General features: G+C 44.6%; 1 protein-coding gene across 1 annotated transcript in view; it reads left to right on the top strand.

Annotated features, from left to right (window-relative positions):
• The first annotated feature begins 16,690 nt into the window (after nucleotides 1–16,690).
• Nucleotides 16,691–24,991, top strand: part of EEA1 (early endosome antigen 1) — a 497,109-nt gene continuing 488,808 nt past the window's right edge. The window contains exon 1 of the mRNA XM_069228969.1: nucleotides 16,691–16,894. Coding sequence (XP_069085070.1) covers nucleotides 16,871–16,894 — 24 coding nt within the window. The 5' untranslated portion in view covers nucleotides 16,691–16,870. The remainder of the gene's footprint in view (nucleotides 16,895–24,991) is intronic.

Genomic DNA, 24,991 nt, shown 5'->3' with positions numbered 1-24,991 from the left:
TGTGTTAGGCAACGGAGATGGTAAAGTGGACAATTCTGTGGTCGGACCAGGTGACTTCTGTGACGTGTCTAGATCTGACTCTGTTGCTGGAGGTGAAGATAGGGTTGAGTCTGTGTCCAGCTTTGTGTGTGCGTTCAGTAATCAGTTGGGTGAGGCCTTTGTTGCTCAAGGTCTCTAGGCAAGTGGTGGAGTTTGTGTTGTGGTCGTTGATTTAGAAGTTCAGGTCTCTGGGTAGGCTGTAGTGGTTGTAGTCGATGGCTAGTGTTGCGATGATGTTCGGGATGGCATCATAAAAGGTCAGTTGGGGTCCTGGGGTTCTGTATACAAGGGTGCTGGAAATTGAGGTGTTCCATGATGGTGTGCAGGGTTGTCATTGGTGGTGATGCATCTATTGGTGTTCTTGAAGATGTTGGCGATGACCCTGCTGTGTTTGTTGTCACAGTCTTAGTGTATCATTTTGTAGCTGTCGGGTGTTGCAGTGGTGATATCGAGGTTTGAGGAGGGGTTTAGCAAGGTTTTGGCGATGCAAGCTACGTTGGGCAAGGGGAAGGTGATGGTGTCCCCGATTTCTGTGGCGTGTTTAGACAGGGATCGGGCGTTGAGCAGGATGCAGTGGTGCTGTTTCAGATTGTTCGTAGTCTAGGTGAGGGGCAGGGTTCTGTGTAGGCTGGCATCTCTGTGTTGCAAGTGAAGTGGTAGTGTCGGCAGGTGAAGGGTCCCTTGGTTGTTCAAGGGGAGGAGGTGTAGCAGCTGCTGTTGTGGCATCCAGGGTCTAGGGCTCTAAGCTCCTTGGTGGTATAGCTGTGGTTGGTGGGAGGGCCAGGGTTCCTGACACTGTGCATGGTCCAAGTGCAAACAAATGCAGAAAATCTTGCCTTTGCTGCACCAGCAGTGTGGCTGTGCTGCGGCATCCATTAAATAGGTCCTGAGGAGGGTGGGGCACAGATGAGGGAGCAGGGCTGGAGGTAGAGAGAGCTGAAGTGAAGGGAGTAGTGTGGAACAAGGCAGGAAGATGGAAAAAAGGCTATGCACAAAGTAGCACAATCAGAGGCAAAGAAGGGAAAAACACAAAAATGCACAACCAGAAATGTTATGTTATGTTATAATTGTTTATATAGCGCCTAACTGCCCGAAGGCCTCGTAGCGCTTATGCTACCATAGCGGAAATGTACTATTTATGTTCGTGAAAGAGTTTAGGTTTTAAATAGCCAAGTCTTCAGGTCTTTCCTAAAAGAAGTCTCTTGTGAATTTGATCTTATATTGATAGGCAGGTTATTCCAGAGCAAAGCACCTTGATATGCCAATGATCTCCCTCCCCATCTTCCTTTCTTCACCGATGGTACTATGATCAAGTTAGCTGATGAGGATCTGAGTGGCCTAGCTGGAATATAGACCTGTGCTAATGTTTTAAGCATTTAAGGACCCTTATCAAATATAGCTCTATGAATATGGCATAGGGCCTTGAACTGAATCCTCTCCTCTACCGGGAGCCAATGTAGGGACACGATTCCTGCTCGTATAGAGTGTTGCTTGGGAATATTTAAAAGCAGACGTGCAGCAGCATTTTGTACCCTTTGTAATCTTTGAATCACATATCTAGGTGGTCCTATAAACAGGGCATTGCCATAATCAATCCGAGAGCCTATCAGTGCCTGAATAACCAGTCTTCTAGCCAGAAACGGTAATGTAGTTAAAACCTTCCTCAAAGTCCTAAGCAGGGCAAATGAAGTTCCTGCTATTCTGTTGGCATGTTGGGCCATTGACAGTAGGGGGTCCAGCCAAACGCCCAGGCTTTTAATAAGACATTTAGGGGGAGGAAGGGTGGGAGCTCCTCCTAATAGGCTAGAATTAACTAAGGGCATATTTCTCCCAAAGAACAGCACCTCAGTTTTTTCGTCGTTGAGCTTCAGTTTGCTTCCCGACATCCAGGTAGCAACTGCTTTCAGGCAGGGCCCTAGTGCCGTACCCATATCTGGGTGAGCCTTAGAGAAGGAGACGACCAATTGTGTATCGTCTGCATAAGAAACCAGGTTCAGTCCAAATGGCTCCACGATCCCTGCTAGAGGCCGCATGTAGACGTTAAAAAGTAGCGGACTCAAGGCCGACCCCTGAGGGACACCACAAGTACTGAAGGTACGCCTAGAAATATATGATCTATCCAGCACCTGAAAGGATCTTCCATGTATAAATGAAAGAATCCATTCTAGTGCGAGTCCGGCGATTCCACATCCCCGCAATCTGTCTATGAGGATATTTAGATCAACTGTATCGAATGCCGCACTCAAGTCTAAGAGGATGATTGCGGTTTCAATTCCTTTGTCCGTCCTCTTTTTTGCTTCCTCTGTAATGGCAATCAATGCGGTTTCTGTCCCATGCTTAGGCCTAAAACCTATCTGGGTGGGATGTAGAAGCTTTCTTTCTTCCAGAAGCGTAGACAAGTGAAGGTGTACCTGCTTCTCCGCAAGTTTAGCCATTAGAGGCAGTAGTGAAATTGGTCTATAATTACTCAGTAACCTGGAATCCAGATTGGGTTTTTTTAGGAGAGGCTTAACAATAGCCTGTTTCCAGGATTCTGATACCATACCAGAAACTAATGAGGTGTTAATAAGTTTAGTAATTATTGGGCCTAAGACTGGTGATCTCATAGCTAAAATCTGGGGGGGAGCAGGATCCAACGGGGAGCCTGATTCGTTAAATTCAATAATTTTATAACTCCATCCAGACTAATGGGAGTAAAGTTTGTTAGGAGGATTTCCTCCTTAACCTCCTGGTACCTCGTCCCCTGATCTTTAATTCGGGAAATGGGAAAAGCTTCATAGATATTCTGAATTTTATTTAAAAAGAAGCTTGCCAGATCCTCTACATGTTGCTGTGGGAAGTCCCTACTTTCTGACTCCTCAGTGGGGTGAATAAGGTCTTTTAAAGCATTGAATATCTCTTTGGGAGAGTTAGCTGCTGCTTCAATTTATTCAGAATAGTATGCCGCCTGTGTTTTTTTAATTTCTAAGTGGTAATCTCGAATCATATTCTTGTAATCCCTTTTCACAGAGTCATCTTGAGTATATCTCCATTTCCTTTCTAGCTTCCTGCATCCTCTTTTCTTCTCAAGAAGGCTAGCATTAAACCAGGGAGCCAATTTCTTTCGGGGTATATTTTTGGTATAGGAGAGGGGTACAATGCACAAAACAGATCATGCAACCAGAAATGCACAAAACAGAGCACCAAAAGAGGACTAACAGAACAAAAAGAAACAATGAAAAAGGCAATACAAGGTGGAAAACAGAGAAACAAGGGCACAAGCATTGGAGACAAATAGATGGGAGATGAAAAAGACAGACTATGACAAAAGGAGCACACAGGGCGTGAGGAGTGTGAGTGGGCCAGAGAGGCGGAAGAGCACTGGCAGTTGGGCCACAGACAGTGCAGGGGGAGCTAGCACAGGACCACTTGAAAAACAGCAGAAATAAAAAGAAAATGATATGGAGCCAACAAATGTTCACCAATAAAGGAAAATTATCCTAGAGTCTCAATAAATCAATCACAGCATTTGTAAAGTGCAGCACTATCACCCCTAGGGGTATCCGGGCACTGAGGGTACTGTGTCTCCGTCCAAAAGCCATGACTTGAGTCCTCTTCTGAAGTCCGCCAGGGAGGGAGCTGTTCGGAGGAAGGGGGACAGGCTGTTCAGGACTTGGCCGCTGTGTCGGAGAAGGAGCGGCATCTGCTGCGATAGATGCACGGTGTGTGTGCGAAGTTTCGTGAGGCAGAGTGTAGTTGTCTTTCTGGGAAGTAGGTCAGTCAATGGTTGATGTAGGACAGCCCTAGGTTGTGGAGAGTCTTGAATGTGAGTGTGAGGATTTTGAATTGGCATGTCTTCTGGACGGTGAGCCAGTGGAAGTTCCTGAGGTGTGGGGTGAAGCCTGAGCGCTTGGGGAGGTTGAGGATGAGTCTGGCTGTGATGTTCTGTAGGGTCTGGAGTCTTTTAAGTAGCTGGGAGGACACTCAGACTTAGAGAGCATTGCTATAGTCGAGGTAGCTGGTGACCAGGGTCTGCGTGACTGTCTTTCTGGTGTCGGTAGGGAGCAGTTTGAGGATTTGGTGGAGCATACGGATAATATAGAAGCAGGAGGAGGTGACTGAGTTTACTTGTTGATTCATGGATAGTTGGCTGTCGAGGATGATGCCGAGGTTTTTTGTGTGGTCTGATGGAGAGGGAATTGGTCTATATTCTCTGCTGGCCACCAGTTGTGGTCCCATATGGAGGTGCTCTTCCTGAGGATAAGTGTAGGAAGTTGGCTCTGTATATACTATTTCAAAGTAAGAAATAGTGTGCACAGAGTTCAAGGGTTCCCCTTAGAGGTAAGATAGTGGCAAAAAGAGAAAATTCCAATGCTCTATTTTGTGGTAGTGTGGTCGAGCAGTAGGCTTATCAGAGGGAAGTGTTAAGCATTTGTTGTACACACACAGGCAATAAATGAGGAACACACACTCAAAGACTTACTCCAGGCCAATAGGTTTTTATATAGAAGAATATATTTTCTTAGTTTATTTTAAGAACCACAGGCTCAAGATTTACAAGTAATACTTCAAATTAAAGGTATTTCACTCAGGTATTCTAGGAACTTTGAATAATCACAATATCATGTACAGTTTTGACAAAAATGGCAATAAGCTATTTTAAAAGTGACAGTGCAAAAATCACAGTTCCTGGGGGAGATAAGTAAATGTTAAGTTCACAGGTAAGTAAAACACTTACAGGGTTCAAAGTTGGGTCCAAGGTAGCCCACTGTTGGGGGTTCAAGGCAACCCCAAAGTTACCACACCAGCAGCTCTGGGCCGGTCAGGTGCAGAGGTCAAAGAGGTGCCCAAAACACATAGGATTCAATGGAGAACAGGGGTGCCCCGGTTCCAGTCTGCCAGCAGGTAAGTACCCACGTCCTCGGGGGCAGACCAGGGTTTTGTAGGGCACCGGGGGGGGGGGACACAAGCAGGCACAGAAAGTACACCCTCAGCGGCACAGGGGCAGCTGTGTGCAGAGTGCAAACAGGAGTCGGGTTTTGTATTGAAAGCAAAGGGGAGACCCGGGGGTCTCTTCAACAATGCAGGCAGGCACAGGGGGGGCTCCTCGGGGTAGCCACCACCTGGGCTAGGCAGAGGGTCACCTGGGGGTCGCTCCTGCACTGGAGTTCGGTTCCTTCAGGTCCTGGGGGCTGCGGGTGCAGTGTTGGTTCCAGGCGTCGGGTCCCTTGTTACAGGCAGTCGCGGTCAGGGGGAGCCTCTGGATTTCCTCTGCAGGCGTCACTGTGAGGGCTCAGGGGGGTCGTCTCTGGCTACTCACAGGCTTGCAGTTGCCGGGGAGTCCTCCCTGTAGTGTTGGTTTTCCGCAGGTCGAGCCGGGGGCGTCGGGTGCAGAGTGGAAATTCTCACGCTTCCGGCGGGAAACGTGAAGTCCTTAGAGTTGTTTCTTTGTTCCAAGAAAGTTGCAGATTGTTGAACAGGGCTGCTGTTCACGGGAGTTTCTTGGTCCTTGGTTGCCGGGCAGTCTTCTGAGGCTTCAGAGGTTGCTGGTCCCTGTTGGATGTGTCGCTGTTGCAGTTTTCTTCAAAGTTGGGAGACAGGCCGGTAGGGCTGGGGCCAAAGCAGTTGTCGTCTCTGTCTTCACTGCAGGCTTCAGGTCAGCAGTCCTTCTTCTTGCTAAGGTTGCAGGAATCTAGTTTCCTAGGTTCTGGGGGCCCCTAAATACTTAATTTAGGGGTGTGTTTAGGCCTGGGAGGGCAGTAGCCAATGGCTACTGTCCTTGAGGGTGGCCACACCCTCTGTGTGCCTCCTCCCGGTGGGGAGTGGGGCACATCCCTAATTCTATTGGGGGAATCCTCCTTCCACAAGATGGAGGATTTCTAAAAGTAAGAGTCACCTCAGCTCAGGACACCTTAGGGGCTGTCCTGACTGGTGGGTGACTCCTCCTTGTTTTTCTAATTATCTCCTCCAGCCTTGCCGCCAAAAGTGGGGGCAGTGGCCAGAGGGGCGGGCATCTCCACTACCTGGGATGCCCTGTGGTGCTGTGACAAAGGGGGTGAGCCTTTGAGGCTCACTGCCAGGTGTTACAGTTCCTGCAGGGGGAGGTGAGAAGCACCTCCACCCAGTAAAAGCTTTGTTCCTGGCCACAGAGTGACAAAGGTACTCTCCCCATGTGGCCAGCAACATGTCTAGTGTGTGGCAGGCTGGCAGGAACTGGTCAGCCTACACTGGAAGTCGGGTATGTTGTCAGGGGGCATCTCTAAGATGCCCTATGGGTGTTTTTTTACAATAAAGTGCACACTGGAATCAGTGTGCATTTATTGTGCTGAGAAGTTTGATACCAAACTTCCCAGTGTAGCCATTATGGTGCTGTGGAGTTCGTGTTTGACAGACTCCCAGACCATATACTCTTATGGCTACCCTGCACTTACAATGTCTAAGGTTTGGCTTAGACACTATAGGGGCATAGTGCTCATGCACTTATGCCCTCACCTGTGGTATAGTGCACCCTGCCTTAGGGCTGTAAGGCCTGCTAGAGGGGTGACTTAACTATGCCACAAGCAGTGTGAGGTTGGCATGGCACTCTGAGGGGAGTGCCATGTCGACTTAGTCAGTTTCTCCCCACCAGCACACACAAGCTGTGAAGCAGTGTGCATGTGCTGAGTGAGTGGTCCCTAGGGTGGCATAAGACATGCTGCAGCCCTTAGAAACCTTCCCTGGCATCAGGGCCCTTGGTACTAGGGGTACCAGTTACAAGGGACTTACCTGAGTGCCAGGGTTGTGCCAATTGTGGAGACAAAGGTACAGTTTAGGGAAATGTAGGAAGTTGGCTCTGTATATAGTATTTCAAAGTAAGAAATAGTGTGCACAGAGTCCAAGGGTTCCCCTTAGAGGTAAGATAGTGGCAAAAAGAGATAATTCTAATGCTCTATTTTGTGGTAGTGTGGTCGAGCAGTAGGCTTATCAGAGGGTAGTGATAAGCATTTGTTGTACACACACAGGCAATAAATGAGGAACACACACTCAAAGACTTACTCCAGGCCAATAGGTTTTTATATAGAAAAATATATTTTCTTAGTTTATTTTTAAGAACCACGGGTTCAAGATTTACAAGTAATACTTCAAATGAAAGGTATTTCACTCATGTATTCTAGGAGCTTTGAATACTCACAATAGCATGTACAGTCTTGACAAAAATGGCAATAAGGTATTTTAAAAGTGGACAGTGCAAAAATCAACAGTTCCTGGGGGAGGTAAGTAATTGTTAAGTTCACAGGTAAGTAAAACACTTACTGGGTTCAAATTTGGGTCCAAGGTAGCCCACCGTTAGGGGTTCAAGGCAACCCCAAAGTTACCACACCAGCAGGTCAGGGCCGGGTAGGTACAGAGGTCAAAGAGGTGCCCAAAACATAAAGGCTTCAATGGAAATCAGAGGGGTGACTTACCTATGCCACAGGCAGCATTTTGTGGGCATGGCATCCTGGGGGGGATGCCATGTCGACTTTGCCTTTTTCTCCCACCAGCACACACAATCTACAATGGCAGAGTGCATGTGTTAGGTGAGAGGTCCTTTAGAGTGGCACAACATATGCTGCAGCCCTTAGGGACCTTCCCTGGTCACAGGGCCCTTGGTACCACTGTTACCTTTTACAAGGGACTTATCTGTGTGCCAGGGGTGTGCCAATTGTGGGAATAATGGTACATTTTAGGTAAAAGAACACTGGTGCTGGGGCCTGGTTAGCAGGGTCCCAGCACACTTCTCAGTCAAGTCAGCATCAGTATCAGGCAAAAAGTGGGGGGTAACTGCAACAGGGAGCCATTTCCTTACAGGAAAGAACACTGGTGCTGGGGCCTGGTTAGCAGGGTCCCAGCACACTTTCAAATCATAACTTAGCATCAGCAAAGGCAAAAAGTCAGGGGGTAACCATGCCAAGGAGGCATTTCCTTACAATAAGGACTTCTGTTTTGTTGTTCGGTTTGAGGCAGCTGTTTTTTATCCATGTTTCCACGTTGGTCCTGGGGTTGTGGAAGTTGACTTTGGCGTTGTGGGGGTCTTTGGTGAGTGAGAGGATTAGCTGAGTGTCGTCAGGGAAGGAGATTATATTGAGTCCGTAGGATCTGACAATGTCTGTGAGGAGTGTCAGGTAGATGTTGAACAGCGTTGGGCTGTGGGACGATCATTGGGGTACGTTCCAGGTGATGTTTTTGAGTGAAGAAGTTAAGGAAGGGAGGCGGGTGCTCTGTGTGCAGCCTGAGAAGAAAGAAGAGACCCACTTACGGGTGTTTTGTTGAATACCAATGTTGTGGAGTCTGCTGAGGAGAGTGTGGTGGGAGAGTGTATCGGATGCTGTGAAGAGGTTCAGAATAGAGCTGCCGACTCTCCTCCGTCGAGGAGGGCTCTGATGTCATCCGTGGTGGTGATAGTGCAGTCTTTGTGCTGTGGTTGGCCCGGAATCCTTTTTGTGAGGTGTCAAAAAGGTGATTTTGTTTGAGGTAGTCGGTGAGCTGTTGGTTGATGGCTTTCTCAATCTCTTTGGCCGGAAGGGGAGCAGGGAGATATGTATGTGGTTTTTGATGTCGCTGGGGTTGACAGATGTTTTTTTTGGGGGGGAGAGGTCTGACCCCTGCATGCTTCCATTCATCTGGGAAGGTTGCTGTGGAGATGTAGGTGTTGAGGATGTAGGTTAGTTCTGTGCTGATAGTGTTGGCACCGAGGTTGAAAAGCCAGCGGGGGCAGCGGTCAGTGGGTTCCCCAGAGTGGATGGGTAATATGATGGTTGCAGTGGTCTGTGTGGTAATCGGGAACCAAGAGGTTATCGTGTGGCTGGTGTTTACTGCTTGAGAAATGCTGTCTGGACTGGTTGTGGAGGGTTGGGGATTTAAATAGTTGTATGTGGTGGTGATCTTGCTGTGGAAGTAGTCTGAGATAGTGTTGCAGAGTTCCTGGGATGGGTGGATGGTTGTCTCTGTGCTATTTATTTATTTTGTGTGGTTGGCTGTGGTGTCGATGGGGACAGCACTTGCTGCTCTTTTTGCAGGCTTGATGTGGTGTTGGTGGTAGTTGAATAGGGCTGCCTTGTAGGCAGCTCTGTTGGAGGGGACCTTGGTCATGTGCCATTGTTTCTCGAATCGTGGTAGTCACATTTGGGGTTTCTGAGCTCCATAGTGTACCATCTTGCTGGCTTGGAGGTTTTGTTGGCTTTAGCTGGTTTCAGAGTGGCGACTGTATTCAGGTGGTGAAGTTTTTGAAGGCCTAGTTGAGGTTGAGGTCTGCCTTGAGCTCTAGTTGTGGTGCCGAGGTCCTGTGCTCATAGGGGCCCCATTACCTTGCCCCATCTTCGGTGGGGTGTGCTAAGGCGCTTGGAGGGGGTGTGCTGGGAATTGGAGGTGTTAAAGTGGATGATGATGATGATGTGGTTGGTCCAGGTGAGTTCAGTCACATGGGTGAAACTGATTCTGTCTCTAGAAGTGAAGATGGCGTCCAGTGTGTGTATGGCTTTGTGTGTGGATTTGGTGACCAGTTGGGTGAGGGCGATGTTGCTGAGGTTCTCTATGACGGAAATGGAGTTGGTGGGGTCGTTGAGGTGGAAATTGAGATCGCCGAGCAGGATATAATGGAGGGAGTCGATGACGAGGGGGGTGATGTGGTTGGCGATGGCATCGCAGAAGGCTGGACGTGGTCCTGGGGGTCTGTATGTGAGAGTGCTTCTCATCGTGGTGCTGGCATTGCTTTGAAGTTGTAAGTTGAGGTACTCAATGAGGGTCGTTGTCAGTGATGGTGCAATGGATGGTTTCCTTGAAGATGATGGCAATGCCCCCGCCATGTTTGTTAGTACAGTCTTGGTGTATTATTTTGTAGCAGTCAGGGGTGGTCGTGCGATGTTCGGGTGTGAGGAGGGTGTTGCCATATATTCAGCGATGAAGGCGATGTCTAGGTGGTGATGGTGTCCCACATTTCTGTGGCATATTCGTATAAAGAGCGGGTATTTAGCTGGATGCACTGGAGTGGCGCTTGGTTGTTTGTAGGCTTATGTGTGGGTGCATTAAGGGTGTTAGTGCCTGCAGGATGGCCCAGGTTACAGGAGAAACAGCAGTGTAGGCAGGTGACGGGTCCTTTGGTTGAGCGTGGGAGGCCGTGAAGCATCTGTTGATGGGGTGTCTGACGTTCAGGGCCTGGAGTTCCTTAGTGGTGAAGCGTGGGTGGGGTGGAAGGGCCAGATGTCCTGGCGCTGAGTAAGGTCCAGGAATGAATGAGCACAGACAGGCTTGCCTTTGGTGCGCCAATAGCATGCCCGTTGCAGCCTTCATTATATGTCCTGGGAAGTGGGAGGGGTTGGTGAGGGAAGCAGAAAGGTGGGGGAGGAGCAGCAGTGGTGTGAAGCAGGGGTGTCACCAGAAGCAATCAGGCTCAGGAATGTGGGTAGAGCGGTTGCAATCAGGCTCAGGAATATGGGAGGAGCTGTCAGCAGCAGGCAGGAGCACTGTGGCGTGGCTGGAGAGCTGTGACCGTCCCAGTGGTCAGGGCACTTCTCACTGAGACCGCGCTGTGGCCTCCATAATATGGTGAAAGGAGCCGGGATGAAAGACAGGAAGGCGGAAGGCAGAAGCAGCAGTGATGCGAAGGAGGATATGAAGTAGCATGATGCAACATGGAGTAGAGGCATTGTGTGATTTGGAGTAGTGTGGCTTTGAGTGCATTGTGTGGTTTTGAGTATAGTGGAGTGGTATTGAGGAGTGTGAAGTTGCATTTGGAGGAGTGGAGTGCTGGTACATTGAGTAAAGCAGGGGTATTTAAACTTGTGAGTAAGCCCCTCCCCCCACAGGGGAGCCTCAAATGATCCTTGCGGGGGCGCTAGGCTCTGGCGGCAAACAGAAGCATCAGTGCTTTGCTTTTAGTTAACAGAAATGGGCAGCAGCAAACCGGTCTCTAATAGGCCACCACTAACATATTTTATAATTTCTATCCAAGATGAGGGTGTGTGTCAAAAGGGCCGGGACTCCAAATACTCTTCAAGAGTCCCATTCCAACCCCCTTTCTAATAATCACACAGTGGAAACTCCTACATGTTAGTAAACGCTGCCTGACAATGATAGTATGGTTGGAATAATGCATTTACTTTCATTTTTAAAACAGTAACACACCTTTTGTGTAAAGTTTAAATAAGTCCCAACATATTTAAAAATTGACAGTTTAATAATCAGGAGGGGGCATCCAATGATTTTATTTTTCTTTCACTGCTGGGTGGCTCGGCTTTAAAAGGTTTGAAGACCATTGGTGTAGAGTGTAGTAGCTTTGTGCTGGTGGAGTTGGTAGTGTACTATGGAGAGGAGTGGAATTGTGTGGCATAGGGTGGGACGGTGTTGCTTGCAGTGCTGTGGCACAGAGTGGAGCCATATGTAGTGTGGAGTGCAGTGATGTAGTATGGCACTTGAGAGTAGTGGAGTGGCATTTCATTTAGTGGAGCCTAGACATGCTGGAACATGCAGACATACATAAAAATGGAAATATGAGAAAATCTGAAGATAATTTTTTTTATAATGTACTGATCAGGAATAGCAATATTCTGGCCATAGAGTTAAAGGATTACACCATGCAAGAAGGAGGACTACATGTTGGAATTTGAATAGGATACTATTATGTCAATGCACTAGCTGCAGGAGAAGGAGAAAACTACAGACTGAAAGGTGAAGAGGGTGAAAAAAAACACTCTCACACCAGTCAAGACATAACTGACAACAAGCATCATGTGACAATGCCACGGGCCGAGTTGAGCAGTGAAAATGGCAACTCCTGTCAAAAGATGTGCGAGGAGACAGTGGGGAAGAGAAAGAACCCTGGTAAACAACAAATACCAAGACCTCAACTTGACCAGCAAGAACAGACACCGTCATGCAACCAAGGACAAAAATAGGACCCCTCCTTGTGTGAAGATTATTATGTAAACAAAAACCCAGAAACAGAGCCGAGCCAGGCTTGGCTAATACTAAAGCCCCAACAGGGTAACTGCAAGTAGTACATCCCTGAATAGGTGATATACGCAATTATGAAATATACTATCATGTGGTGTGAATGAACTATCATACAGTGGGAGCATTGATAAGTACAGGCAACAGCTCAGCTATATGAGTATCATAGATGCAAGTGAAGCAACTCAGAGCCGCTGCAGGTCTCAAAGAAGTACATCTGGGTTGACCGCGGTAGATAGGACTGAGGTAGATCAGGGTAGATTGGGGTATTGTGGACTGAGGTAGACTGGACTGGGGTAAATTGGGGAAAAGTAGAATGGAGTTGATTGGGGTACATTAGAGTGGGATGAGGTGGAGTGGGGGTACTTATAAAGTGGTACATAAGGTGGATTAGAGTAGAAAAAATTGGAAACGAGTGGGGTAGATTGTGGTACAAAGGAGTGGGGTATAATGGAGTAGATTGGAGTGGGGTAGTTTGAAGAGGGTTAGATTGGAGTGGAATAGTGTAGGTTGGAGTGGAGGAGAGTTGGGTATAGTGGAGTGGAGTAGAATGAAATGAAGTAGATTGTAGCGGAGTATATTGTGCAAGCCTGGAGCGTGGTAGATTGGGTTGCAGTGGGTTAGACTGCAGTGGAGGCTGGTAGAGTTTTAGAGGGCTTGATTGGAGTGAAGTGGGGTATATTGGGACTGAATGCAGCGTGGTAAAGTGGGGTGGGCTAAATTGGAGTGGGGTACATTAGATGGAGTAGAGTGGGATATTGATTAATGTGAAGTGGGGTACACTAGAGTAGAACAGATTGGGTGGATTAGAATGGAAGGTTGGAAAGCGGTGGAACGCCCGGGAAATCTTGTTTGGGGTCAAGGGAAACAAGTTTTTATGTTTACTTTGTCCTTGGGACAAGTAGGCCCAACCCTCTGCAGCACAAACCCTTTGGCTGCCTGTTCACAGAGAGTGGAACTCTCTGCAGTTGAGGTAATATGTTTCCAAAAGATAATGCTGTTCGAACTTGTATTTATGGTTCATTATTTGAAATCCTTCATTATTAGGGTGAGTGCTGTAAATAAATGTTTTAAGGTCACACTTCACTACTGACGTTGGTTCCAGTGCAAAAAAAAAAAACGTGTATGCACATGTTTGAAAAGTTTAGGCTATGAGGCTAAGTATAATGCTCCCAGAATGCTCTCTGATTAGATGCAAATGAAGTGTCATTTAGTAAAATGTGTTGGTGCATGCTAGTATTTCCCAAAAATATTTCTAATGGAGAATCAGTGTAATCATTTTCAACACGATTATGGGAAGCATGAAAATAAACAAACACTGACAAAGCCAACTGATCTGACATATTTTTATAAGTCTTTTAGTTTCATCAATGCGTGTCTTGTTTTGACATGGCTTTTGTAACACTTTATTGTTGTGGGAGCTATCAGGCCCTCAACACTGTAACAAACACTGGCAAAAAAAAACAAAAAACATTTTTTAACTCTAAAAGCACACGTTGCCACCAGTGGCATAACAAAGGCCCCGCAGCCGCCCTCCTGGGGGCCCCTTCAGCACCTGGCCTGAGTGAGTCTGGAGAGGGGGCTCCTCCATGTTCTTTTCAAAGGGGCACCCTCCAGTTTTGTTACGTCACTGATTGCCACTGTAGTTCCTGACACTGAACAAAACTACTTTGTGTGCCAATATGCTCCTTGTGGAAGAGCAGAATGTGATTGCTCACAGTAAAGCCAGCCGAAAGAGAGAGAAATAGAAGTTTAATAAAAAACAAAATGTTTTGTTAACACCAGACCTAATTAGGGACCAAGACCCACATGTAGGTAGCTTTTTGCATGTGGCAAACAGCGACTTTCGCTGTTTGTGACGTGCAAAAAGCACATTGCGATGCACAAACCCAGTTTTGCGATTCGGTAACCTGGTTACCGAATCGCAAAACAGGTTTGCGACTCGCAATTAGGAAGGGGTGTTCCCTTCCTAATTGCGACTCGCAGTGCAATGTAGGATTGTTTTGTGACCGCGAACGCGGGCGCAAACCAATCGCAGTTTGCACCCATTTCAAATGGGTGCTAACACTTTCGCTAAAGGGAAGGGGTCCCCATGGGACCCCTTCCCCATTGTGAATATCACTGTAAACATTTTTTCAGAGCAGGCAGTGGTCCTGAGGAACACTGCCTGCTCTGAAAAAATGAAACGAAAACGTTTCATTTTTCGTTTTTGTAATGCATCTCGTTTTCCTTTAAGGAAAACGGACTGCATTACAAAAAAAACAAAAAAACTGCTTTATTAAAAAGCAGTCACAGACATGGTGGTCTGCTGTCTCCAGCAGGCCACCATCCCTGTGAGGGCCGCCATTCGCAAGGGGGTCGCAAATTGCGACCCACCTCATGATTATTCATGAGGTGGGCATTTGCGAAGCCCTTGCGAATCACAGATGGTGTCAGGGACACCATCCTACATTCGGATTTGCGACTCGCAAATTGCGAGTCTCTCTGACTCGCAATTTGCGGGTCGCAAATCTGAACCTACTGACATGTGGCCCCAAATTCTTAAAGAAAGTCACAAAAGTGCACCCATGGTATATGTCGTACCCCTATAAAATATTTGTGAACTGTATTTTAGCATGGGTAAATACGATGTGTAGATTTGCTCATGTGAAAATCTATTGAGCATTTGCAAGTTAATTTTCCCTCCAGCCACTTTCTTCCCAACCCTGGAAGAAGTTCTAATTCTGCCATTGTCAGGAGTAAATGTCCAACCTTTCTTATTATGGGAAAATATTAGAGAGAAGCTGGTGAAAATCTTTAAAACATGCAGGTTAGTAGGTTTGCAGACTCAAAGGCATTCCAGCCCTGGAACTATTGCTTACTGCTTCCTCCAGCCCCAGTATGCAGATCTGCAGAATGGTGGAAAAATAAGGAAATTGCTACAGTAGGGATTGAAACTGCAAGTATTCAAGCCCTACTAAGGTAGTAGCCCTGGCATAATCAGAGACGCTATTATCAGAGCTCTTACATAATGAGATTGCTGCCATAAATTGTCGCCACACTACATGGCACCAAAGGGACAAGTAGATCTTTTTACAGGACAAGTAGATTTGAGAAGCAACCTGTCCCCTGTACAAGTAGATATTTTAATAAATTCCACACCCCTGAGATTGTAGGGAGGTGACGGGTATATTGAAGTGGAATGGTGTAGATTGGGTTAGGTTAGATTGGAGTGGAGTGGGGTGGAGTAGAATGAAGTGGGGTACAATGGAGTGGATGGGCGAGTCGTGTCTAAGAAAATTTTATAGTGGAGTGGAGTAGTGTGGAGTGGGATTACATACAGTGGGAGGGAATAGAGTGTTGTAAAGTGATTTTTAGAAGCCCCAGGGCCCACCATGTCCCTGGGGCTATAGTTAATAACAATGCGGGGGCGCGCCCGCCACCTGGAGACCACCACCTACCGGGTCTACAAGTAAAATAATATAATGGGGTTAAGTATAACTTGCACCCTCGCCATGCACTTCTAATTACCCCAGATATTACAGCACTCATGACATCTTTTAAACACCATTGATAATGTCACTTTAAAATTTGCTGTAAAATTATTGATGAGAAAACTGTGCATGGTGTGAGAGGGCACAAGCTATAGTTAGTTGAAATAACTATCTGTAATAGGTTAATTTCTATGGTTTTGTACGTTTAAAAAGTGAGCCTAACTAAAGCGTCCCCATAACCTTTGTTTTTCATATCATTATGTGCTATTCTTCTATCATTATATGTTATTCTATATATATATATATACATACACTATGTGATTATATAATATATATAATTGTTATTATATAAATCTCATATAGACATCATTATATGCTATTATTGAAACTAACAAAAAGAAACGCTATTGTGAACAAATATAATAATACTTTACACCGAGGGATCCGTGAAAAATAATTATTTTCCTTTCATTGATGCAAATCTCGCCTAACTATAACATCCTCTTAACCTTTGATTTTTTGGGAAATTATATTATAAATATATGTTAAAAAAATAACATTATATGCCATTATTCAATCAAACACAAAGCTTAATGGACAACTGAGTTTAAAGGGCAGCTTAATTGAATATGTCCACGTGCATATTACAGTATACAAAGAGATTTAAACATATTGCCTGAAACAGCATATGCTGTGCTCTCCAGGCATTGCACAACATCGCGTTCGGGGATGCATAGACAGAACACCGGCGCGGCCCGAGGATTTAAAATAAAGGTGCAGCACCGCTCGTTATTACTAGTACAGGCCTGCACTCATTCCGTGGCGTCTGTCACAGTTATTGAGTATGCACGGAGGCCTACGTGATGCAGATTTGTGATTGTCACCCTCGCTACACCCCCGTCGGTGTGTGCATAGGTGCACTCCCATAGATTTATTCAAGTAACAATAAATCGATTGTTTACATTCGGAAATCAAAAAAACTTCTCAAGGCGCATGTCGGTAAGGCGACTTCCTATAGCGTCCATAGTAGGATCAGGCATAGCGTTCATCGCAGCGTAATCAACAGAGCGTTTTTGATTTAAACAAAAAAAAAAATAGTGTCATAATTATAGCATGGTCGCGTCGTTCTGGTCACGCCTTACTCATGCCCTTCTCCAAATGCTGTATTTTGTTTTTGTTTCCGTTTCCTGAACCCTCTCAAGCAACTTCCGGTGAATGTCCCGCCCCGAAAAATGCGAGCACGTGACTCTGACGAGTTCTGTTCTATGCTCGTCTCCGCGGCAGGGATTGCCTGTCACTTGATGGCCGCTTAGCTGCGCTTAAGTGGGGTGTGTGTGCCGCTGGTCGGAGCAGCCGAGGCTGAAGCCCCCCGATAATTGGTGCTTCTGAGTTGTACCGAGCATTCTGTAATCATGTTCCGGAGGATACTGCAGTTGGTGAGTGAGCTCACCTTCCTCCTTATGAGTCCCTTTCGCCTCCGAACGCTCCGCTGTAATGCATCTCTGAACTATGCTCAAGCCATGGCATGCATCGGAGCAGCTTCACACACTTCTATAGCTCCCTAGCCGTCAGGACGTTACGTGTATGTGCAACACATTGCTTCCTCAACCAGTGACATCCATCATTAACTGACAAGAGAGTCCATGCTAAATGCAACGCCTTCAAACACTGCTGATTTATTTTATTTTTTTAAACAACAAATACGTTGCATTCTGGGACTTGCAGTATTGCTTTAAATATTGACATGGTCTGTAGTCGCAAAGGGCTAAATATTGTTTGCTGACCTAACTCGTCTAAGCTGGCGTATAACGTGGATCCACTTGTCAGTTATTGTAATATGCCTTCAAATATACATGAAGGTGTAGCAGAGTGGTTAAATATCTGGATTCAGTACTAGTCGAGCGGTTTGGCTCATGAATTCCCTCCAAGTTGTACGCTTTCTTTAACAGGAAGGGCATACTTTTTTTAATTAACTTTTGCAACTAGTTGCATGTTCTAATGCAAATCGAGAGCGTTATAGTTTGGAAGTGAAATGGCAGCCACTGCTTGCTCCTATCGCACTGTTTAATCCTGCAAGTGTTTTACAACATATTCTTATTTTCGCCCCTGACAAAGCTCCGCCCCTTTCTGTCAGTGACAGCGGCTTCCCTGTTCTTTTGCCCTCCCTATTGCTCTCTCTGCTGAGTACTGGTATAGGACATCTACACATTTATCCAGGAGCTGCACCACTTCTATTCATCTGATGGGGTTGGAAGGGAACTGAATCTGAGAACTCCAAATACCGAAGAATACATAGTGAAATTGATGGGACGACGAACTATAAGTGATCGGGGGCTTTTTCGAGTGTTCGGGTTGCCAATGGCAGGTAGAACAATATTCTGAAAATATTTTATGTATGTTTGGTAAATTCCCAAATCTAGTGGGGAAAGAGGTACAGCTGCGAAATATAAACAGATGTATTAAGAGCGCTAAGCACATTCCCTACTCGCCTCAAAGTACGTAAAGCTGGAAGCAGGGGTGCTGCATTATTTTTCCCTGCTCTCACAAACCACCTTCGCTCCACCACAAAAAATAAACGTTATTCAACAAGGAACCATTTGTATTTCACTTATTAGCGAAAGATATGTTGACTTGTATTCATTTAATTTGCTAGATGATTGAAATGTAGAGGCTGTCTCTCCAACCTGCTTCACCCCCTACCATACATAAACTAAACACAGCCTTCTGGGACCAGGATGACAGACTGACACTAGGGGTGTGGACTGCGGAGAAAACCCAGATACCTTTGTGGTGTTAAGCTGGATGGCCAGCCATGAAGAGGCCCTTAAATTGTTTTCTTTGTAACACTTTCTCCATGTTCAAAGGCAGGAAGTCGTGTCTCTGCAAGGTTTTTATGATAAACTGATTGTAATTCTTCCAGCATGGAAAGGTGTGTTTTCCTTTCAGTTCTGGGGCTGCAAAAGAGGGCATTTTAAAATGTAGATCTGCGGATGCTCTTGAACAGCACGAGTATGAAATGGGATAATTACAGTATGGAAAAGTTTTTTGACACAGGTAAAGAAAACAGTTGCTTAATCTGCATACATCAAAACATATCAGCATCATGGGAAGTAGGACTGTGACACCTGGTAAAACCACATGACAGCAAGCAAAAACTGTGACACATTACCACCAGCAAAATGTTGGGGCTAAATGCACAGATATAAATGTGCAAAATCACTCCATAAAAGTGTCAGCACACGGCGTGCCTCGTAATTATCTGCTAAATGTATAATCAGGTGGTTAATATCTAGAAGAATAGTTAATTCCACTAATTGTTTTACCTCCCTTTTTAGCGAAGGGTATTAATGAGCACATTCTGTTTGATTAACACTAACAATTCTGGCTATTTAACACAGTTTTGTCCGTGTGTTTTTTCATCTAATTTGATTATTCACCTTTCCTTCTTTTCACAATATTGTTTGGTGTGTGTGACGGGTGCATTAACTACGAATACTGCGCTACCATTATTTGGCCCTCGCCTGGCGAGTAAGAATCAGTTTCTTGTGATCCAATCCGGAATTTGGAGTGTGCGAGTTCTTTCTTATAAGTAGCTGTTCAGGAATGTAGTAACACTTGCCAATCTCCCCGCATACAACATATGCTTTAGAAAATAACAAGGTTGTTCGCGTAAATTGGTTTACAAACTGAAGTGTATATTCTACCTTACTCAGTCACAAAAATAATAATATTCTTGTGTCACAAATTACGTGGAAGGGATATGGTTTGGTGGGCTGGCGAGTGGTAGTAAGGGTTAAGCTCACCTACTGAATGCAGCAGTCAGCATCATCCTTTAGTAAAGTACGGCCCGCGGGCCTCATGCGGCCCCTCTGACCTTTACATGCGGCCCCTGGGGCAAAAGGAGCACTGGGCAGCTGATTGCCCGACTCCCCACTAACAAAAATATTAAATACGCACACAATCATTTAGGTCAAACTTAATCGGTGTTAAAGAAAGGAAGTAACTAAGGACTCCTGCACTTAACTTTAGAAACGCCTTCATTTTTAAAGACATCTTGCAGCATAAGTGTAAAACTAAGACAGTTGCTTCAAAAGTAAAAAAGTGTATTTAGTTAACATGCAGAACCTTTTCGTCTTAGTACAATTTATTTCATCAGTGCATTGAGATGTATTCATTTAAAGTGATAGTTTTCAAACATAAATTTGGAAACATTAATTATTTCCCTTACCCTGAGAACACCACCAATAGTAAATTAAAGAGGCAAGTTACTTGGTATGTGCACTTTATGGGTGGCCTGGGTTCCTATCATACATAAACAACATTGTAGTTTTATTAAATCAAACATAGAAGCAGGTTTTGTGCAGCGCACTCCATGAATCATGTATTTTGAGGTCATCTTAAATGTGATAATGCAGAAAAAGGCGAGAAAGTGACAATAAACAATTGCCTAGGATCACACAATTTGGAAAAGTGGGTAAGCCGGGATTAATTCCAGGTTTTCTGGTTTCCCATTGTTTATTTCAGCCACTAGATGTATATTCTTTGCTTCCCCTACACCTACCTTGCCATCAATTCCCCCAGCCACCCCACCTGACCGCCACTGCCCTGGCATCAATGCGGCCCCCAGGCACATCACATACCAAACTTTTTGGCCCCTGGGAAAATGTTTGTGAGTACCCGTGCTTTATACTCACCCTTATATGTTCAGGTATCGACCCTGACTAAGGTGTTGTTGAGGCAGTTAGGTTAGGGTGCTGTCCAGCCTGGGTTTTATGCTGCAAGGGCCCTGTCCAGCAATGCCTTTGCTCCACAGTGTTAAGGTTGCTTCATGTCAATAGGATGCCATTACTTCAGCCCCGTGTTTACTTTTAAAATAATCAGCGCAGTCTGTGAGTAGTGTTCTCCATTTGTCGCCATAGTAACCATCTGAATTAACCCACCTGATATCAGTGATTTGTAGCTGAAAAGATTGGAGTCATGGTATTCCACTGATATGGCATCTCTAGTTATAGAGCATGGCATGGTATAGGCCACACTCTTGCTTATTTGGTGCTGGCCACGGCTCAGTGTTTTGTATGCTTGGTGTTCCCCACTATTTCAGGAAGGACAACCGTAGTACATTGTTGAGGGGAATATTTTTTTTCAGACCAGCCCTATGGTGTGTTGTTTCTCCTAGACACACAGAACTTGTGGTTTAATATTTTACAAACGCAATATATTCCTGATGGTCTTACTTCTCTTGCTCTTGGCACAGTTCTAAGGATGTTCATTAGATTTGAATTGGCTCAATGTTTCAGAACTGGGCAATTTCTAAAATTACACAAACTGGGCACAGGTGTTTCTTTTGGGAATGTAACTTTCTAAAGCTGCAGAGGACCAAGGCTGTGGCAATGTCAAATAAATATATGAAAACTTCTTAGGGCCATTATTACGAGTTCGGCTGACGGGATAACCAGTCTGCCAAACATTTGATCGGGAGGTTGCTGCCAATCTGGCTACCTTTCTGCCGGATCCATTACGACTTTCCTGTTGGGCTGACGGGTGGAAACAGCCCAGCGGGAAAGTGGAGGCAGCATTGTCGCCTGCTTGTAATCGAACCAGCGGCAATGCTGCCGTCGCAGGGTGCACCAGCACACTCGCAATGCTCACTGTGTGCACAGCACACTGTGAGCATTACAACGGTGCTGGGCAGGGGGACCACTGCCCATGCCAAGTGCATGGCCCCGTGTCCCTCTGCACCCATTCTCTGCCAGCCTTTTCATGGTGGTGGTAGCGCCATGAAAAGGCTGATGGAGAATCAGGTCGTAATCAGCATGCAGCGCCGCTCTGGCTGATTTCCTATTTTCACCACCGTTAGCCCATCTTGATCACCTATCCTGGCAGGGAAGGCGTTCCACCAGGGTCATAATGTGGTGGTCCAACTGCCATAGCAGCTGCTTTCCTGACTGCTACCGCGAGACCGCCAGCCTCGTAATCAAGCCCTTAATGTTTTCTTGAGCTCACTTTTGATTTATCTTTAGATATTTTTTGGAGGTTTTGTGTGCAGACTAGAGAGGGACTGTATAGCCACTAATGAGAGGCAGTACAACACCACCAACTGAATTTTGTCATTTCTTACTTCACATTACCGATGGCATTAGCCGAAAGAATAGAAAGTAGAGAAAGAGAGGGGGGAGTTAGAGATAAGGAGATAGAGATAGATAGGGACAGATATAGAACCCCAGGCCGTCCAATGATAGACTGTCGTACTATAGTTTGTTCCAAACTATTGTGAAAGGTTTTATTGTGGGTCACTAACCCAAATGGAGACAAAAAATCACAACTTGGAAATTGAAGGTTGACAGAACAGTGCCAGGTTCTCTTCATAGACCATAGTTCTCTAGGTCATTATAAATACATACTATGACAAGTTGTGAAAAATGAACAGGGCCTTGCTTTCTACCTAATCGTAACTGAGTTGGCAGCCAGTAGTTTTTTTTGGTCACTTAGTTGCAAAAAGAAGTAATTTCGCTATAGAATATGCTATGTAAATCACACTAATGTACTTAACCGTGTTTTGACAATATATTGAGAAAATTTACTTCAAAAAGCACCACCAGACAGCATTATTTTCCCAGAATCTCTGCTAGCTAGGCTTTGTCTTATTTGGTAAAAGCACTAGGATTATTCACCAGCTTAAGTGAGTGCACATCAATGGCTGGCACCCCCACTCTGAAAACTGTTCTAGCTCCATTGTTGAGGGCTGTACAATCTCTGCCTGCCTGTTCATTGCTTTCCTTGCATGAGAGTGAGCCCGAGCTTTCAGGTCATGCCATACTCCACAATTCTGTCTGAAGGAGGAGCACTCGAAAGGATATTTAAGTGTCCTAGCTACGTCTACAAGTGAGACTCACAACAGAGGAACTGTTACAACCTCCAATACAGTCTGCTTCAAGAGCTGAAAATACATTTGAATGCAGCATACATTTGAAAAGGCAAACTGGTTTCAACAAAATGAGAATGGTACAAATAGAGACAGCAGAAACTACTGAAAATGTACTTTATCTTGTCTTCATGGTGTGGAAGAAAACAAACGTTGCCCGAATGCACAAAAAATGTAACAGATTGGAATAACACATGAAGAATTGTGTTATGAATAACCAAGGATAGCGCACCCAACATAAAATTATTTATTGGCGGTTAAAAATAGACCTTAAATACTACCGCTCTCCATGATATATTTTTTATGGTTCAGGTTCTACTTTGCTAGTTTAACATGGTTGGAACTTCCTTTGTGCAAATCATTCCTGGATCTCTGAACCCACTGATGGCTCTTAATAGGATTCACACTAGTAGCCTACAACTTAAAAACATTTCTCTGCAGCAGACTCATTAACAGCCTGTGATCTATTAACAGGATTAGATCTGAACCCTATCAGATATACTCAGACTTTTGCAGAGATATTGGAGCTATATTACCAGTTGATACTCTTGGATCTGTGGATATAGGCTTTAAGAGTCTTCATGAGTCCCCTTTTAAAACCGATTGTGCCGGTAACAGCCTCATTAATAGGGCACTCCCAATGAGTCCCAACATAATGTAACACCACTGCATCAATGCATTGACTTAATGGGGAAATACATAGGGACCCCCACAAAACTGTAACAAATAAGGGTAAGTGGTAATGAAAAATAATATATTAAACTAAATGATTCTTATTTAATCCAAAAATAAACAACTAAGTTAAACAAATAAAATCAACTGAATAGAAAAGGAGGCTCCACCACCAATATATTTCGTATTTTATTTGCAATAGAATTCTTAATGTGATGTAATTAATAATTTGTTTTAGTCTGCATGTTATGTAAATTTTAAGTATTTACAATAAATTAAATACACATAAATTAAATGTTATATTTAGTATTATGTGTAGAAGAATGATCACAACACTAACATTAATATGAATTCAATTAATTAAGAATAACAGGGATTGCATTAGAGCGATAACACATTACATTTAGTAAAATTAATTTTAAATATTTTATGGTTAGTTATTATTCATGTTTGTTGAGTAGAAAATACGTAGGCATAACTTCTGGGAAATTCGGGCATTACTTTTGTGGTTAATACTAGTGTAAGAATAAGGACAATTAGATTAGGGGTAATGAAAAAGGAGAGGCTAAGTATTGGTGTTAGGATGAATATACTTTATATAATATTTAGGGCCGTCCGCCTTATTACAAGTTCCTTTATGTCCTACGGAACTTGTGAAAAAGCACACAGGATATCGTAATCAGGCCCTTACTCTATAAAAGCGGTTATAATAGTATACTCGAAAAAAAGTAAACAAAGGAATGATAAAAAAAAAGAAGTAGATGGAAGTTTGAGCTTGGGTTAATTTAGTGGGTCACAGGTAGTGGTAAAAACCTGAAAACTCCTTTGACAATTTTGTAATTGTTGATATAGTCACTTTGACAGAGTAATATGTTGATGGAGTAGAAGATGTAATGCATGTAACTGTTTAGATAATTCTATGTGTCAACATTCATTTTGCAGAAATCTTCCAGCAGCTTGAAAATCACAGGTTCAAATTTTGCTTTGGCCAACTTCGATTTCATATTCGAGAGGTTGGTTAAATGTGCACCACTGATTTGGATAACTAGTTTAAAGTTCTACTCAACTGCAAGACTTTCCTGGCAAGTGTCTTGCAAAATAAAATAAGTACCAACGTGTGTTCAGGCACCCATGCAAATATTGTATGAGAAAAGGGGTTTCACTTTGTCACAGTGGTGTGATCTAAAATCCTGATGTTTTGTTGTTGTAATAATTAAAAAACAAAATGTTTCGGTGTTGACAGCCCAGGGCCACAATCCCATTCACTGTCTGAGTTTAACTTTTTCCGCCGGGCAAGTAGTAAGGTGGTTTTCAGCGATTCTGCACTGATTGAGAGGTCAGCAAGCAGATTCCGGCTTAATAAATCATTCACCATCTGTCCCTTTCCCCAAACCCTCCCCTTAGCGATTAATCTCTAGCATGAAGGAGACATTGATAGGTGAGTGAATTGGGAGAGACGTGATATTTATTTATAATTAAAATGAGTGCAAAATGCTGCTGAGAGCCATTGGAATGATCTAGCCAGCATTGTGCAGTGATAATTTTGAGGGTCACAGACGGAAAACACTCAATTTTCAATGAGCTCTCAGTGTATGATAATGGATGCAACCAGGATTTTGCTATCTTTTTAACAAAAAAGACAGTGTACCTGTTAGGACCCTCCAAATTATTTCTTTAGTCTAAAGCATATTAATGAAATGTAGGGCCACCACTTCTGCAGAATAGGACCCGTGAAATGTGGAATGTGTGAGAGTTCTACAACAGGTGTGACAAGGGTTTGTCTATGTCGCCAAGTGGAATGGTTTGCCTATTTTATTCATTTGTTAACATATCATGTTATAGAGCCCTAATTCCACCCAGAACGGGTTTTAGTCCACTGTAAACTTAAGTACAAATATGCAGTGGCATCACATAAAACATACATGTCCCAGCAAGCACT

This window comes from Pleurodeles waltl, chromosome 4_1 (assembly GCF_031143425.1).
Source record: "Pleurodeles waltl isolate 20211129_DDA chromosome 4_1, aPleWal1.hap1.20221129, whole genome shotgun sequence".
NCBI lineage: Eukaryota > Metazoa > Chordata > Amphibia > Caudata > Salamandridae > Pleurodeles > Pleurodeles waltl.
The sequence above is the reverse complement of the archived record's forward strand: the minus strand, read 5'-3'. Positions and strand labels throughout refer to the sequence as shown.